We start from the raw sequence: 18,156 nt of genomic DNA, 5'->3' as shown, positions 1-18,156 counted from the left end.
AGGAGAGAGAGAGAGAGAGAGAGAGAGAGAGAGAGAGGACCTTATCAGGATCACCTGATCTTGTTCTTGTGTAGTAAAAGAAACGGGTGTATCTGTATCGGGCAGGCTATCAAGCCATCAGGTAAAAAAAAGCAACACCAACGACTCCTAATCAGGGAGCGCTCCAAGCTGCCATCATGCATGCACCATGATCAGGCCGGCTCCCTCCACTCCAATGATGTCACCATCCCTGCCGAACGAGATCCGCGCCCGGAGCCGGAGGCCCCCTGCCGCCTGGCTCATCGACGCGGATCACCGCGCCTGCACGTCCGGGCCCACCGTACCTGTCGGTCTTTGCACGCCGCCATGGAACTGCTTGCTATACATGGCTACCGCGCTTGGTGGCCCGTGGCCATTATAAAGGTTGGCTGCCTAGGCGTCCACCCCTCCCTTGCCACCACCTCGAGCCTCAACAGAGCGCCAGGGAGTTCAGCTCGCTTCTCGCAGCTTCAGCTTCAGTGCTCTGCTCCACGCGACGAGCTCCACTGAAGCTAGCTACTCTGCCTCTAGGCTCGCCATGGCGTCAGGGGAAGCAGAGCCGCTGCAGTACACGGTGAGCCAACGCGAGGTTCTGCAACGGGTGGGAGGGCGTCTCGCCTGATGAGGCTACACACCTGACCTCTCGCCCTTTCGTGTTTGCAGACCACCGTGCTGCGGGTGTCCATCCACTGCGAGGGATGCAAGAAGAAGGTCAAGAAGGTGCTCCACAACATCGAAGGTACGGTATCTGACGCGTTGGTCCTGGTCGGCAATTGAAATCCCCTCGCTGTTCGTCGTTCTAGCGACTGATCGAGTGGCTTGGCCGCTGTGGAACGATCAGGAGTGTACAAGGTGACGGTGGACGCGGCGCAGCACAAGGTGACCGTCACCGGCAGCGTCGGCGCCGACGCGCTCGTCAGGCGGCTGCACAAGGCCGGCAAGCAGGCCGCGCTGTGGCCGGACCCGGCCCCTGCCGCGGTCGTCGAGGCAGCCAAGAAGCCTGAGGAGGTCGCTCTGGCGCCGCCAGCGGCGGCAGGGGAGGGCGACAAGGTCAAGGAAGGCGCGGACATGGCGGAAGCGAAGCCGAAGGAGGCGGCCAAGGACAAGAAGCAGCCTGAAGCCGAGGGCAAGGAGAAGAAGCCGGAGAAGGACAAGGGCTCGGATAAGAAGCCCGAGAAAGCCGAGGCCGCGAGACCCAAGGACGAGGCCAAGAAGGACGTCGATGTGACTGCACCGAAGGAGAAGGGCTCCCCTGAGCCGGCCAAGGAATCCGCCGCCGCCGCCGAGGAGGCGGGCGGGGAGGAGGCCGGCAGCGGCAAGAAGGGCAAGAAGAAGAAGAACAAGCAGAAGGACGGCGGCGAGGCTGAGGCCGCGCCGCAGCCGTCGGTGGCAGCGCCGGTCCCGGCGCCCGCGCCCGCGCCCGCGCCCGCGCTGGGTCCGGAGCGCCCGCCCGCCGGGTTCCCCTACTACGCGGCGCAGCCGGTGATGAGCTACAACGTGGCGCACCCGAGCTCGAGCGTGTCGTACTACGCGCCCACGCCGGTCGGGCCCATGCCGCCAATGCCGACACCGCCGCCGCCGCAGATGACGCCGTACGGGTACCCGCCGTACCCGCCCATGATGCCGCCGCCGGTGCCGGAGTTCCTGTACGGCCCGCCGGGCATGCGGTCGTCCCCGCCGCAGGAGTCGTACAACAACATGTTCAACGAGGAGAATGCCAACTCGTGCAGCGTCATGTGACTTCCGCGCCTTCGCGGCCGCCGCCTCCTCGCCGGACTCCGGTCGTTGGCTGGTCTGGTGCGCCGCTGCACGGCGTCGAGTTGTAGTTAGAGAGAGGCTCTCGTAATGGAGGCCTCTCTTGTCGATCGTGGTTACTAGGGAGTAGAGAGTGCTGGAGTACTGTCAATTAGGTAGTCAAAGCTTCTCTTGACCAGAATTCTCTCTCTCTCTCTCTCTCTCTCAATCTCTCTCCTTATTATAAATTAAATTGCTCTTAGTGCACGCACCTTACCATGTAATCAGATGATCATATTCTAGTACCACTACTTGCAATGTGTCTTTTTGCTAGTACTTGAGCTCCATCTTTTGATGTTAAAACAAGAAACATGAAGCTTCTCAACCGTCCAATTGGAAAAGGAGCTTCATGAATTTTCACCACGAGCAAATGCAAGAAAGCAAATAATTCAGGCAGGCAGGCAGGCAGGTGGGTGAGTGGAATTTTAAAGGCAGAGGTGTTGGTGGGACAGCGAGTGATGGCAGGTTTTAAATGTAATTGGTGGGTGGGGGCAATCCCTCTTTAGCAGAGGCAGAGGCAGAGGCAGAGAGGGGGCGGGCCCTGCCCCTGGGGGCTAATGAAGGTGGCCTGTTGGTTGACAGGCCTTTTCTGTGATGATTGCTGGTCTGCAGGCAGGGAATGTGTCACAGTTTGTCACATGTAGCGCAGTGATTCCCTGCATTGCATTCTCGGTGATTGATTGGTACTCCTACGTACCGTTTCCTTTCAAAACAGGAGGAGAAGGTAATAGTTTGATACGGTACCTTCATGATTTTATACTGTGTCTGTAGCATTGTTTTACAGGGCTGCTCTGCTTGCATTCTTCCGTGCACGCAGTTCGTGGTTAGATTTCCTGCCTCCCCCGTTCCGTTCCGTTGCTTTGTCTAGAGTTACTAGAGGCCAGCTCCGGGCGGCCGGTGACGACGAGGCGCGGCCTGGGGCGCCGCGCCAACCGGCCGGTTTGACCGCTGCACCTCGCGGCCTGCCGTGGCGCCGGCCGGGCTCGTCTCTCTTACCTCTACCTCAGAGTGAGTGGGCATCGGGAGCCATCAGGGCTCGTCGCCGCCCGGCCGGGGGAATGGATGGCTTTGCGCCGGCGGATGCGGCGCCGAATCACGGCTGTAACCTCTGTTTGTTCTCTAGCGCATGGTGTTTTGCGAGGAGTGGAGGTTGGGCGGCTGATCCCCAACTGCAACGCAACGCAAGCGCAACAGCAAATGTATGAACGAGGGATCGAGGGTTCAGGGTTCAGGGTGAGCATCTACGATGAGGCCTGGCTCAGGGTTCGCCTCAGACCAGACGGCTGCGGCGGCATCGAGGGGAGGGACAAACCTGGCACTCTGGCACGGGGTTTCATTTCATGGCCCTGCCCTTCCTTCAATGGCAATGCCAGAGGACTGAGACCCCGCAGCAGCTCGGGACGGGCATTCATGGCGCCCCTTGCCATTTTCCAACTAAATACTCCTCCATGCCAACCCAATCCAAACCCCTGCAGTTGCTGCTGCTCCGTGACGCGTAAATGAGCTGACAGGCAGGTGGGGCGATCCATTCACCATGCCATTCTGCTTGACATGATGATCGTAACCACTCGTCTCTGTCTCTGTTAGGCCTGGCCTCGCAAGATCTAGCTAGATCCTTAGCATAATATAATACTAGCGTTGCAACGCAGTAGATTATGCATGCTCATAGGTAGGATTAGCTCGTCCGTCCTTCCATCGATCCACAATGCAATGCGCTCACCACCGCACATGCACGCTATGCTGCAAGTAGATTGTAGATTCCTGAGACCTAGCTGATCCCTTCTCTGGAATCATTTCACCTCTCATGGCGCCGCATGTGTCGATCTGCATATGCAGGTGTGCATCTGGCTCCCAACGCTTAGCCATCACCATGGTTCGACTAACCAACTTGCGAATGCCTCCTCTGCCAAAAGACTGAAAGCTTGTCTTGTTTTGCTTTAACATTAGTCCCGGCTTTGAATTTTGAGAGTGCTAATCCAGGCTGCATCATAATGGGCTGACGCATACCAGTACGACATATCTAGGGTAATTCATAGCCTGTAGAATACAGTATGTACAGTACACCGTGCAGCAGCGTAATTTTATTGAGAGTAGTATTTTCTTGCTTCATTTCACCTGAAAAAGGTGTGGGTGGCCTGGTACGTACTGTACGTACATGCGCCCAGTATCTCTTGGTACCGTACGTCCTGAAAGATCCGGGCTCAGAGCTCTGAGCTCGAGATCGAGCAGACTAGCTAGTAGCGGCCAGTAGAAAAGCAAAGGAAAAACAAATTCGACAAGGGCCAGCGCCACACTGGTGCTGGCGACGACTTTACAAAGGCTGACATGGAGCTGTGTGGGCTGTGTGCTACTGCTATGCTAGCTCCATGGCCAAACTCTCCTGCATTGCTTTTTATAGCGCGCGCACACGCAAACGCACACGCACCAGCGAGCTGCAGGTCCGTCTGAAAAGGAGATCTTGTTGGGTCCATTCAGAGCGCAGGCACGCACGTACTCCCTACGTGCCATCACTTGAGATGTCTGATGTGTGTGTGCCCCTCCAAAGTCCAAACTTCGGAAGCAATGCAAGCAATAAGCCCCAGCGTGACACGCCATGATTACCGTGGTTGAAAGAAAGAAAGAAAGCTCGTTGCATGGCCTCCGTTTCTGATGCAGCTTCATCAACGCACAAAAAGTTGGATGTGCAAGTGCTGTACAGCCGTAGCCGTAGAGGGGGAGAAAGAATATAGAGAGGCTTTGGCGGCGGCGTCTGAGAAGCTTCAGTTCGGGTGTCCACGTCGGACGGGCCCAGGTGGCAAGAGAAGAAGCTTCCAAACCGGCCAGGTCAGTCGGCTTTGCTGGCAGCTAAAAAGCTTGGGCCCGGCCTACACGCACGCGTGCATGGCGTCGCATTCTACTCGGCTCTCTGTGGCTCTCTGCACGTACCGTCATGTATAGCGGGGCGTCTTTGTCACTTTAGGTCCGACACCGTGGGACAGCTCGTGGCCACTTCCCTGCCAAGCTGCCATATTGCTGATTAGCTGTTGATCACAACGGATGACGAAACTGTGCAGTGCAGGGCAGTTGATCGCAAAGGCTGACGAAAATGTTGTAACCGAGCTATATTTAGGCCCAACATAACCATAAAAACTTTAGGCCCAGAAACCAACTCGGCCTGGTGTAGCAGGCTACCCGTAGCAGTCTAGCAGATTTCAGACTACCAGGTATGTTCAGAGTTTAAACAGCAGAGGCCAGTTTCTATTAATCTGCAGAAACATATGGTTGTCAGTGTCCATAATCGTTATTGCTCTCTTGAGGGAACATACGCATGCTCCATGCTGCTCTAATACAAAATCATACAGAGAATCGCATTATATGGATGCAAGCACGCACATACAGTACCAAAGAAGAAAAGATGAAGTGTATGCGATAATAAACTCAGATGAAACTTCTCGAATTATTTAAATTTAACAGAGGAGCTTCTGAACAGTGAAGCCACACAAACCAAGCGAAAGGCGAGGGAAAGCTCCTCCTCACAGCGCATACAGTGAACAGAGAGCTTGGAACAACCTCGGAAGCATAGCACACCAGATCGCTAAACCTGAAAGCTTACACAGTCCATTCAGGATCCCGGGGGCTAAAGAACGAGCCAGTGACCCTGGAATTGAGCAGCTTCAACGCAGGACCGGACTCGACGCATCTCGGAGTTTTGTACTGGTTAATGGAGCTGCCCTGGCTGACCAGCAGATCCATTAGACCATCAAAGGCGCCAGCTTCAACCAGCCGGATCTCCAGCGGCCCTACCGACTTGTCGTGGGCTCTGCAGCGCCTGTAGACATAGTCGAGTGCCTCCTCGACAGCGATGCAGCAGCTCTCAAGGAGCTGGGCGTCGAGAGGGACGCACGGTGTTGCCGCGCCTTCATAGGTGGTAGATTTGATCTCCCAGAACAACACGTAGTGGCCAGGGACAGTGGAGGTGTCGGTGCAGCTAGTGTACTCCAAGAGGAGGTAGTTTCGGTTCTCCAGGAGTTTCTTGGCCCGAGTGACGCTGTTGTGGAGATCCTCCTCGTTGGTCTTGTCTGAATCAACGGTGAGGATCACATTTCTCCGGCAGACGAATTTGAACTGTGGTGAACGGTTGTAGAAGCCTGTAACCTGAAGTACATCACCTACCCTGTACCTGTAAAGACCTGAGCGAAATATAAAATTCAGAATGTTGCTCTTCAAATAAAGTACACAGCAAGTAAACTGTATTTTTGTTAAAATAAAAACCGCTAGCAGGCTACATGTGTCAGGGCAAAGATCACTGTTCCAGTAAGCAGTATTATTGTTTTCAGTTAACCTTGGTGCGTACTCCACACAAACTTGAGCTATCAGATACTTGCAAGAGGTTTCTTACCGGAAAATGTGGTGACAACAAGCTCATAGTAGCATCCGACCTTGACATCCACCAGGCTGACAAGCTTGTCATTCTCCACTACCTCATCATCCTCTATCAACTTGAGACCATCCTCCAACGGTATGAATTCAAAGTAGGCCATGTTTGGAAGGATGGTGTAAGACACGTCTTCTGGGCTGCACAATGGCCTCAGATTGACACCAAAGTAGCTCTCTGAGGAAGCATACATGGTGCAGACCAAGGGAATCTTGCCATCACTGTAGAATTCAAGCATGGGGATATATTGTGCCATCGTGCCTGTAAGGACAGCTTCAATGTACTTAACATTAAGCCAGAGCTTGCCAAGAATTCCCTTCCATGACTCAGAGCTGCATATCGCCTCAATTTCATCAGCTAGCTCAGGGTTGGGCAGTGCAAGAAAACTTTGTGTGGCCAACCGGCACGTGGAATTGGTGATGTTGGAACTGAGCTGACCGATTCGGATGTCATTAACTAGGTCACACCAATGTTGCTCAAGAAAGCTGATTGATCGAAGGAATGCTGAGGCAAAAACTGCTCCAAGACGAAGGACATGCTGGCGTTCTACCAGTCCACAAAGTAGTTGGCAGTACATGCTTTGCTCGCTGTCAGGACAAAGAATGACCTCGTCAGGACCGGTATACTTGTTGTACAGGTCATGTTTCCGGTGCAAGAAGTGAGGGCTCTTATAATAGCTAGTGAGGACTGATCGGACTGGAATGCCAGCGTTTGTCAATGTTTCAGCTTTTACAAAGAGAAGATACATCGCCTTCCCCTCACCAAGGCCTCGTATATACCTGCAGATTTGACTAGGTCAGAAGTTGTTACCCGCCAACTAAGGGTTTTATTTAATTATATTCAGTACATGCAAGAGCAAAACTATGAGGTGAATATAACACATGCAGGAATTCAAGCATTTAATCCAAATTGAGGTTCAGTATCATGCTAAAGCAAAATACCTTATGAGACCGCTACATGATCTAAGAAATACTGAAACACCTCCATTAACAGGCTAATTTCATAGGTTAAGTAATGGTTGTGTATGATCTTTCACTCTGCTATAGAAGAAATCGAATATTTCAATTTGTTTTTTAACTAATAAATTGAAGGGACCAGTTCAACTTGTGTACTGCAACTGGACCCAGCTTATGTAGCTAACATAAAAATACAAAAAAAAATGTCATTGATCAGGAGACATCCAAATTGGTGAGTTGCCTTGAGAGCTTCTATAAGAAAGAGAGGTAAGAATCATTTGTCATTTAACTCTTAAATAGCAATCGCGAGAAGAAACTTTGGATAAATATCATCATGAATTAAGCTATCTCCTTTCGAGAGAGCAAGGAGGTGGGTCAAACAATATGATATTTAGAGTACAGACGAATCTTGATCTAGCTCCATTTATTTGTCTTTGCTAGTGCCATGGCGAGTGATAGTGAATCTATAAAAAAAAAGCAAAACCTTACTTGTTCATGATAGGCATGATGAGACTATACAGGTACGTTCGACGATAAAGATCCTCTGAGATGGATGGCATCAATCTTGGCTCACCACGAGAAGTTCCAGAGCTATAAATTAATAATTTTGGTTAATATCACTCACAGATCTTAAAAACAGTAAAAACCTAGCACTTACATCAATCAGTTCTTTCAAGAAAGAAAATAGTGATAAGCTTTCATGCACATTTGCAACTTTAATGTTCTACTAAATTTCCATTCTTCTTTATGGGGACAAACAGAGACGATCTGTAAGGCGTATGGTTCACAAAGTGAAAGATAATTGCTAGCAGAGAATGAAGTAGGGGAGAAAGGCATTCAATCCGTCCTGGCAGCTCAGAGAGCGCTGCATGACCTAACCTACCAAAATTTGGAGAAGACTAATAGTGAAGCAGTCCCTGAGAGTTACTATCAAAAGAGAGTCACCAGAAGTAAATAGAGGAGAAACTATTTTCACCACATTAACAACATATAAAAAGGTTAATGCTTTTTCACATAGGTTAATAGACTTTTCAGATGTGGGGCTATGGAGAAAATCCTCCTAAGCTGTTCAACACATAGCAGCAACCGGTGCTAGATTGGATGGGACATAGATGCAAGTGCATAAAGGATGAGAAAGCATGAGTAGAAGATCCTGTTGGTTGGGGGGGGGGGGCGCTTTAATAGCTTGAAATTTTAGCACAGATAGATATTTCTTCAAATACTTTAAGGGCTGCTTGTCAATTAGTTACAACTTATTGAATAGGTATTATATTGTCACATACTAAGAAGAACGCTACCATGAACCTCTCAGGGTCGAAACAATTTGTAGGCAAAAGTGGAAAAGCAGGACAGAGCATTTCCATTTACTAACAGATCAGAATTTATACCCATTATATGAAAACCTTAACTAGTGCCGGATTTTACTTTACATGTATTTGAATAACCAATGGTCTAACATTAATGCTTGTTTTTCCTCCTATTAGTCGCATTATACAATAAAACCAGCTTCGATCGGTACAAAGGGACTACTAATAAATGTCTGATGATCCTTATAGCTCTACTGTACGGATGCAAAAGCATTAACTACTGAGAAAATCAGGAAGAGATGCACACCTTCTGAGCAGCTCTACAATTTGTTCTCCGCATAAAATTGAAGATGGTTCACCAGCTGCAATCCTTGCAATGTACGGTTGGACCACATCATATGTCACTACTGGAACCTGGCTCTTGAAGGCAGAAATGTCTGTGGACCCATTCATGAATTGGTTCAAGTATTCAGTAACATGATTCTTCTCAAGGATTTTTCTCAATATAAGCTCTTGGGCTGCTTTGGCATTCAAAGTCAGTATTTCAAGCTCTTGGAGAACATCATTTCCCTTGTAGCCTAACTTATGCTCATCCATATTAGAAGCAAAATACGAAATAAAGATGGACCTACTTTGAAGAGGAAGACAATGGCTCAGAGTAATGATTTCTGGAGCTTGTGCACCCCTTTTATAATGTGATAGTGCATGATCTGAGACACATATCTTCTTAATATTTCTACTTTATCAGAGAGATTCTGGACCAGTTGGACAGAACACCCCATGTAAGATGATCCACGTACAATCTTTCTAGACGCGACAATATGTTTCAGTATATGTGGAACCCACTATTACTATTCTACAGAAAAATGTAGTGCAATTCAATGGCAGATTTAAATTGTCCCTGTCTTGACTTTCTTCTTTAACCGTTACCTTGTTTTATCTAATCACATAGTACCCTACCTGTGTTCCGATGTTCTCATGATGTGCCTGTAAACTACAGCTCTGCGGCCTTGGAGAGACATTGTGCAATGTAGGTCAATTTTACCTCCAATGGTATAGGGGAACTGTACTGTGCCAACACCTCTATTCTGAAGGGCATGGCTAAAGTAGTTAGAGGGATATGATAAACTGGTACAGAAACAACAATTTTGGAGATTCTTATTTTCTTTTAATCGCAGTAATTTTCATATTTCTAGTTATCCTAGTAACAAATACTGACCACACTTTCCACATTTGGATAATACCTAAAACAACCTTGATGCTTTCTCTGTTAGACAATCCCATGGACCTTAGAACAAAGCTACTGAAACAAGAGATCAAAAGATGAACCTATTAGAATTGACATTTTATTCTTATCATTACTACAAAATATCTGAAGACTACTTTTTACTTCAACAGGCCTGAAGCTAAACATCCAATCAGAACATACAGGCAACATAATATCTCACAGAAAAACCTACCCAGTAACACTTGTGAGACAAAAGGTGCAGGTGGAGAGACAATGATAATTGTCTAACCACCCCTAAAGCTACCAATAATACACCTAAGGAATGCACGCGATCTGCCAGGATATAGAAGGCAGACGCAACCAGAAAGTGGGCAGCACTGGAAGATAAGAACGCATTTAAAAAGTTATTCTTGAAATATTGTATCGGCACCTGAAGGCTTCATATGACACTATGAAAAAGATGAAGAGTTACATCATAACCTAAACGCAATATGTGTTCCGTACATTATGCGGTACAGGTGCTTCAGCAGGATCGAAAGAGCGCAAGCCTTAGATTGCATAGCTAGGCCCCAGCTCCACTGAACCCATAAAACATGTGACTATAATCAATGCCAAATGTCTACTTGAAGGATCCAAGGATCAAACTCGACCATAAACATGGGCAGGCTGCTTATAAAGTAGAGATGTGTATATGTGATCAATTAGTAAGCTCAGTATTTAACTAAACACCATTAGAAAGGCGGTGGTTGCAATTTAATTGAAGAAACGTCTCATGCCTAGCAATTGGTGGACACATTCTCCTATTAGAAGTGGCAGAATTGTACAGCATTTCAAAAGGAGATGTAGATGGAACGAGTGTGTACCTGATAATTGCGGCAGCTGTACTTTCTTTGTGTTATTGTCCAGTCAATTCAGGATAAAGGGTGTGGATTCACAGTTTGCGGATGCTCGCCGCATATGGTGGCCTCCTGGTGGTGGTGCGACATAGATTGCTGGCGTGCGTGCCCCCTACTCCGCATCCATCAACTACCTACAGAAAAGGAAAACAGTGCACAAATTCTTTGCTAAAGTTGCAGTGTTTAATGAACCTTATTCGATCATTTGTAGCCTTGTTCCTATCATATCTCCTCACCTTTCATGTCTTTCGTCCTTGCTAGATCTCGCCTTCTTACTCGAGCAGCAGAAACTAGAGTGAATGTCCTCTTCAAAACGGATAGCATGCATCCACCACTATCAGAATAAGGCCATGTGCACGCACAACTCCACAGATACATTACAAGATCTCCTCGCCTTGTTACTCGATGGCAGAAGCTGAGTGCCCCCTTCGAAGAAGCCAACCTGCGTCCACCATGATCAGAATAAGGCCATGTGCAAGAAATGCACAGTCCATCAAGTGTATTACACATATCATACAAACAATACTGCAGAGTTCAACTCAACCGTTTTGCCGAACAGGTGGGCAGTGGGCACGGCATAAAGCAACGTTACGATCTGCTGCTTAAAAGGTAACTCGAACAGATCTCTCCGTATATTTGTTCTCTTCTATACTTCACTCAAGTCACTATCACCCAAAAGACTGTCTGCATAGTATCTCACACATCGCAATTCCAACGTAACTACGTAAGTGTATCACAACCAACTCTGCTTTAAAGGAGCCAATTCTATACCGAAATCCTTGGTATTTAAGAAAACCAATAATTCCACCAACCTCTAGTTAAATGTCGGTAAGACAGGTAATTTTGGAGATCAGACCGCGCACCAAACAGCCGGTTTCTTCCAGCAACCAAAAGGGGATGAAAGGACAAAAGAAGTATAGGGTTGAGGGGGAGGAGGAGAGCACTTTCTTGATGGGAGCGCATGCGCAGCGTGAGATTGAGAATGCTTGAACTGTGTTTAGCACAAGAAGCCGGACACTGCCACATTGGTGATTCCGGGGCTTTACATCAAGTAGAGTAGTAGGGGGGTAGTGCCTATCCAGCTCTGGTTTTCTCTCTTGCTTGCTTTGTGTGCGTGTGCCCGGCCCTCCCTGACCTAGATTAGTAGCTTCACTTTGGAGGAGGATGAAGGTGGGAGACACTCACTGCTAGGTAGTGGAGCATAGGACCAGCCTCGGCGCCTTACGGTCCGGCCTCCGGCGTCAGCTCCTTGCTTTGGTGTCGAAGTGCCGATATTTTACAGTAAAATACACTGCTGGTTCTGGAACTTGACTCCGAATTAATACTAAGGGCCTGTTTGTTTGGACTTATAGATTATACTATCCAGCTTATTTAGTAGCTTATATAATCTAGCTTATTTTTTCTGGATTAAATAAGCTGAGTCTTGCTGTTTGTTTGCCTAGCTTATTTGGCCCAGCTTATTTGTCCTAGACGTGTAAAGACAACAATGCCTTTAGCGTGGGGAGCCAGCCAGGGAGAGGGGCGCGTGGGGAGGGGAGGAGGGAGTGGGCTGGTGGGACCCAATGGCAATTGCGGGTAATTTGCTCCTCTTTGCCATGGGTAGTGGGTCTTTTGGGTAGAAATAAGTTGAAATAAGCTCCACTTGACTAGCTTATGAGATTATGGTGTTTTTGACTCTAGATTATATAATCTGAGCAAATAAGCTGCCTGTTTGTTTCCTTTACAGATTATTTAAGTTGGTTTGTATAATCTACAGCTTATTTAAGCTCAAACAAACAGGCCCTAAGTCAGTCTCTAAATTTCCAAAATGCATATTGATTCTCAAACTTGCTAATTATTATATATTAGATCTAAGTCACAGTTATTTATGTTAAATTATATCATGTGGTGCTGACTGGATTACTCGATATTGAGATAGATCAGGCCACGGGTGAGCATGAGCCGCCGCGAGCGAGCGCTCTGCCCGGCGCGAAGATAGAGAGGATTTTGTTGCCGCAAGCAAATATTTACCTCGAAAGGCTAAATTCCCCTTCCAAATATCTAACGGAGGTACCAGCGTCCCGAAATCCGATGATAGATTTTTCATCGGACACTCCGATGCAACACTAAAAGTTAGCTAAGGCAATATTGAAAATCACTGCTTGCAATATTAAAAAGTATGTATAGAAATGACTATCCATCCAATTCGAAGATGGAAAATTCCCGCCGCAATATGGCACCGTGTTTCATACAACATTTATGGATAGCAGCAACATGCACAAACAAAGTTCGCAATATCGATGTGTTCTTTTTCAACATCTAAAATATGATAAAAATAACAGCTCATTAACATTGGATCTCAAGAGATTGTAAGAAAAATAAACTCCTACCGCAATAAATAGAGATTCGTAATTTTTTTCTTTAGAAGAGGGAAAGATATGGATGGAAGGTGTGGGGGAAGTACTATAATGATATACCGTCGGTGAGAGCTTTTTTTCGCGAACGTGTCCGAGCACGTATTTTATTAAGAGGAAAGCAATACGACCATTACAAACCTTAATAGGTAGACGCTATTAACATGGATATAAAGTACCGAGCAAGTGACGGGTGACCTCAACAACAGACAAGAACAACCGGGAGGAGACTAACCCGAACCTACGCACCGAGCCAAAACCAAACAACTGCACTTGCTAAAGAATACTACAATATCAAGGTGCGAAGATCGACAAACAACAAGGTGGCAAAGCATCCACCCGACCAACCAACCACGGCAGCAAAGCATCCGCCCGAACGATCTCCAACCAAGACGACGCCGGCAGCAAAGCATCTGCCAGAGCAGAGCGGCGGCAAAGTATCTGCCAGTGAAGAGAGAGTGGCAAAACGTCCGCCAACTGACGATCAACGCAATCCGGACAATGCAGAAGAAGCTAAACGAAGGCAGGTGCATAAGTGGAAACTCTCCGAGGAGAGCAGAGCAGATGGCTGCCACCAATAAAAGCTTCCAAAACGACACCTCCAGGGAGGGAGCGACGCCATAGGCGTTCTTGTTGTCCGACCAACGTAGTCTAGCTTCTCACCTGGAACGCCCACCGGAGAGGAGGGAATAAGGGAAAGAATGACGCCTCCAAGAAGGTGAACGGCGCCCGAGGACGTCGCCATCATAGGCTTTCACCTCCACCCCATTCCAATCCCAAAGCCGAAGGCCGACAAATGCCGCCACAACGCAAGAGAGCCCATCGGCACCTTACCCAAGCCACAACCAGAAGGGGCAGTAGCGGAGGCAGCAACCAGACGATAGGAGGCCGGCACCCCAGGCCAGAGACCGGAGGCCGGCAACCAACCCCCACGAGGACGGCCCACCGCCACCCGAGGATTGTGGCGGCGGCGGCGCGCGGCCAACGGCCCCAGCCACCCGAGGCACAGCACCCGGGGGGGGGGGGGCGGCGGCGACCACCCAAGGGCGGCAGTGGCGTGCGGACAAGGGCCCTGGCCACCCGAGGCACAACACCTCGGTGCGGCGACAGCACGCGACCATGGCCCCTAGCCACCCCGAGGCATAGCACCGGGGACCCGTGGGCAGCGGAGGCGGCGGTAGCGCGCCCTACTCGAGCCACCGGGGCACAAGGCTCCGGGGCAAGCGGCGGCGGCGGAGGTGACCCCCACTCAGGTCCGGTAGCAGATCTGGCTAACGGGACCCCGGATCCAATGAGGAGAAGGCTGTTGGCAGCGGCGGAGGGCGACGAGGTTGTAGACCGGAAGGAGGGTGGTGGGGGGAAGAGAAGGAGAGGTGAACCGTCGGTCGGAGCTTAATACAACCGGAGGGGTGGACCGCCTGGACGACCGAGGGCCAGCATTACCGAATACCTAACCTTAGCTTGCTAAGCAGATCCGGACTCGAAAACAAAAAAGAATCTATGTACGATATGGTCTCGGATACGGATCTACTCCTCTATAGGAGTAACTATGAATTGGCCGGGTAGCTAGGGATTGCATTGCGTATTTGCATGCGACTACTATAGTTTACGCGTGGCTTTGGCGGCGGATCATCGGAGGCCATGGCCGCCGCCGGTCACCGACCGCTTCTGGTGGAGGAGGACGTGGAAGGCCACTGTTCCGTCCACGACATCACCATCGAGGATGAGCAGACTGTGGTCTACATCATGTCACACCCCGTCGTTGAGCCGCTCCACTACCGTCCCCTCGCCGTCTCCGCCAGCGGCACCATCCTGGGCGTCACCCCACCAGCTGCGGTCCACATAGGCCCACCCATCATGCTCGCCGTCGGAGACGACACGGTCATCAGGATGGACACGGTCGTGTAAGGCGACTCCTCCCGCTTCGAGATGCTCCGGCGGCACTTCCCTGGCGGCGGCGGCGGCGGATGGAGCACCATCCCCCTCCCGAGGCCGCCTCTCCGAACCCTCCGGCTCCCATCCCAGAGTGTGTCCATCTCGGCCTACTTTGTCATGGGCACGCGCGTGTGGATCTCCGTCACCGGCGAGGGCACCTTCTCGCTGGACACCCAGCTGGGCATTTGGCGGATGGAGTTCCTCGAGGAGCTGCGGCGGCTGCAGGGCCGCGCCTTCTTCGTGCCGGAGCTCGGCTCGGTCGTCGGGCTCACCGGCGGGGACGACAGGTTCCTGTGCTCGTACAAGCTCAACGACGGCAGGGAGAAGGGGGTCCCGTTGACGTGGCAGCACACGTGGAGCGAGGCGGTTCCCTGGGAGTGCTGCGACCACGGCGAAGCCCCCTGGAGGGAGATGGTCAGCCTCGCGTACCTTGGTGAGGGCAGGTTCTGCATCTACAGGCCCATCAAGGTGCTAGGCAGTGCCCTCAACTTCAACTCCTTCCTGGTGCTGGAGCTGAGGCGCAGGCCGGACGGCAAGGAGCTTGAGATAGCTAAGCGCGGAATGGCAACTACCATGGCATGTGGCCGGACCAAGGGCTTTACCAAGACTCTACTTTATTCAGCAGTGTACTGTACACGTTGGCTCTCCCATTGAGCTAGGTCCAGTTATACCTGTCTGCAAGTCCAATTCCGAGCGAAATGGGGTATTCTCAAGTCATCACTGGCAGGTACCCAATAAAGCAAATCTTGGCTTTCCCTTGGATCCAGCGGTGGGTCTGGAGGGGCTCCTGCCCCCCGCCCCCCGGCGGCCGGACCCATGAAGCCCCCCCCTAAGCCCACCTACAATTTTTTGCCATGGATGCACTGCGAGGAGAGGCTGAAGTTGTGTGGAGGTGGAAGAAAGCCCCCCTAGCAATTATCGTGGATCCGCCAGTCTATCTGTCCCTGCAATATCATCAGCATCGCAAATGCAAAACTGAATGTTTAACCCAAGCACAGTGAATTATAGACCGAAAAGATGAACTTTCGTTTTCAGAAACGGCACAGCCATCAGCCAACATGCATCCAAAGGATCAACGCAGCAGTTAAAGAACACATCTGGGCTCTGGAGTAAATAGGTAGTTCGGAGTTCAAGGTTATTCTCCAGGACTACAACATAGGCCTGCACTTTCACAATACCCACCATTGACCATTCATAGCTATAGGACAAACATCCGTTACAAATTCTTCAAGGTTTACTAATAATAATACGTCAAGGTCTACCGAAACCTTCCATGTAAATTCATCTACTGTTTGATCTCAGCCCTTTTCTTCTGCCACAGCCTGTCCAAAGAACTGTCAGCATCACCCTGCAAAGCCAAACAGTACAAGAACCTCAGAAAATATCGCAGAAGCATTCTAACATCGGTGCTCAATAGATAATAATATCATTTGCACAGGCACCCAACCAGCTCCCTGCGTCATCACAAAGTTCAAATCACGGCGAGCAACTGCAAGAATGCTAATGCCAAACATTACCAAACCATGCAACTAATCCACAAATATTCACCTCCACAGGAACTGTTCTGTTAGCAACAAAATTTCAGAGCATCCTTGATATAATACAAAAACTGGTTATGGAATAAACACAAGCATTGGTGTAATATCATTTCAACAACAGAATTCATACTAAGACCTTTGAAGCATATATCATTAGGCCCAAAAATCATGGTCTAAGTCATCACACTAAGATCCAGTCAACAAAGGATAAACACATTTCACAAGAATGATAGCACAGAACAAAAAGCAAGTTAATATGCAAAATAAAAGCATACAAGCTACTGTCAGGATAGCAGGAGTACAGAACCTGAGCACGGACGAATCCAGAGAGAGCAAATGTGGTGAAGCGGCCGTCATACAGCCCATTCTCATCCAAGTGCCCAATGTTGATCTGGACTGAGGCATGGTCCTTCGCAGTAATGATCCTGTTCGTGGCAGAGCTGCCAAAAAAAAAAACAGCACAAGCAAGAATGAGAGGGGTTGCCATCGCATGCTAGTATTTCACAAAGCTCTTACACATAGAAGATGACTACACATACCACTTCCTGGGGACGTAAAGGTCCACCATCTTACCCTCCTCGTTCTGCATGATGGCAACTTGGGGGGATACGACAACAATGGATCCTTCTATCACAGAATAAAAGATGCAACCAATTAGAAGCACAATTAAATACAATGGATGCTTCTATCACAGAGAACTCTATATGCTCTAACTATGAATTCATATGGTTTATCCCAATATCTCCCTAACAACCACCAAATTCTATTACAGACAAAGCACCTCAGGCAAACAATTAGCATGATAAGCAAGTTATCATGTGAGTGAAAGTTAAGAACCAAACGAATCAAACCATCACAGATACTCATGGCATTTCATCGCAATTGACAACCAAGATTAAATTGTACACTTCTTCTAAGTCTACTCGCACCCAATTGGAACTACCACTAAACAAACATTGGTTACCTCGCTAACTTTTTTTTTTGTTTTGCAGGAACAGAGACAGACCCCATTTTCTCTTCGACGGCACATCCCAAGCATCATACAGAATAGATGGACAAATGTACAAGCACACTCGCAGGTTCTAGACAACAATTTTCGCAGACCCACATCGCTACTAAAGTATAGCAAAAAGATTTCCAGAACAACCGGATCGAAAAGGCGTACGAATTGAAGGAGGTTCGCGGCAAACTGGCACGGAATCAGCTTAAGACAGAGACAAGAGTTATCAAAGAAATAAATTCGAAGAATTAGGGGATGAGGAATCACCTCGGGAAGGGGAAGACGAGCACGAGACGTGAGCTGCGGCGGCGTGACGTCGAAGAGAGATGAGGGAAACAGGTGGTCGGGATTGGTACGTGAAAGGATTATAAACCCTAGACCTTGTTCTGGGCCTAAACGGCAGTTAGAGGTTTGGGTCCATTGGGCCCTCTGTGGGATATTGGGCTTTCGTCTTTCTTCTATTTATATTTTTATTGTATCATCTTTTAGCCCATTTTTTTTATAGTTTTATGCCCCTTTGTTTGATATGATGCTTCGATGTTTTTTAAGATGTGGCATTTTTCGTGTAATTACTTCTCTTATATTTATTTTCAAATGAGACATGGAGGATGCGGTGTTCAATCCTTAGGCCAAGAGTTTATGCACAACATTATTCAATAGGTGATTAGACAAAAGGA

General features: G+C 49.0%; 4 protein-coding genes across 5 annotated transcripts; 2 read left to right on the top strand and 2 right to left on the bottom strand.

The window, feature by feature from the left end:
• The first annotated feature begins 438 nt into the window (after positions 1-438).
• Positions 439-2,076, top strand: LOC112882312 (heavy metal-associated isoprenylated plant protein 35-like). Its single transcript, XM_025947337.1, has 3 exons — positions 439-592; positions 682-757; positions 860-2,076. Exons 1-3 carry the CDS (start codon positions 557-559, stop codon positions 1,756-1,758), a joined length of 1,011 nt encoding a protein of 336 aa, XP_025803122.1. The 5' UTR covers positions 439-556; the 3' UTR covers positions 1,759-2,076.
• A 3,191-nt stretch (positions 2,077-5,267) lies between these two features.
• Positions 5,268-9,086, bottom strand: LOC112883103 (probable indole-3-acetic acid-amido synthetase GH3.11). Its single transcript, XM_025948335.1, has 4 exons — positions 8,797-9,086; positions 7,672-7,773; positions 6,191-7,005; positions 5,268-5,981 (listed from the first exon to the last, which is right to left on the bottom strand). The coding sequence occupies exons 1-4, from the start codon at positions 9,084-9,086 to the stop codon at positions 5,401-5,403; spliced, it is 1,788 nt and encodes a 595-aa protein (XP_025804120.1). The 3' UTR covers positions 5,268-5,400.
• Positions 9,087-14,800: 5,714 nt separating this feature from the next.
• Positions 14,801-15,595, top strand: LOC112881356. Its single transcript, XM_025946017.1, has one exon. It carries the CDS (start codon positions 14,936-14,938, stop codon positions 15,593-15,595), a length of 660 nt encoding a protein of 219 aa, XP_025801802.1. The 5' UTR covers positions 14,801-14,935.
• Positions 15,596-16,025: 430 nt separating this feature from the next.
• Positions 16,026-17,840, bottom strand: LOC112881797 (40S ribosomal protein S21-like). Of its 2 annotated transcripts, none has more exons than XM_025946664.1 (4): positions 17,747-17,840; positions 17,019-17,106; positions 16,787-16,919; positions 16,026-16,289 (listed from the first exon to the last, which is right to left on the bottom strand). In XM_025946664.1, exons 2-4 carry the CDS (start codon positions 17,066-17,068, stop codon positions 16,227-16,229), a joined length of 246 nt encoding a protein of 81 aa, XP_025802449.1. In that variant the 5' UTR covers positions 17,069-17,106; positions 17,747-17,840; the 3' UTR covers positions 16,026-16,226. The 2 variants fall into 2 exon arrangements, with proteins under 2 accessions (XP_025802449.1, XP_025802450.1); XM_025946665.1 differs by having other exon boundaries at positions 17,019-17,103; positions 17,747-17,812.
• Positions 17,841-18,156: the final 316 nt, after the last annotated feature.

This window comes from Panicum hallii, chromosome 2 (genome assembly GCF_002211085.1).
Source record: "Panicum hallii strain FIL2 chromosome 2, PHallii_v3.1, whole genome shotgun sequence".
In the NCBI taxonomy this organism is placed as follows: domain Eukaryota; kingdom Viridiplantae; phylum Streptophyta; class Magnoliopsida; order Poales; family Poaceae; genus Panicum; species Panicum hallii.
This window is presented reverse-complemented; position numbering and strand designations above follow the sequence as displayed.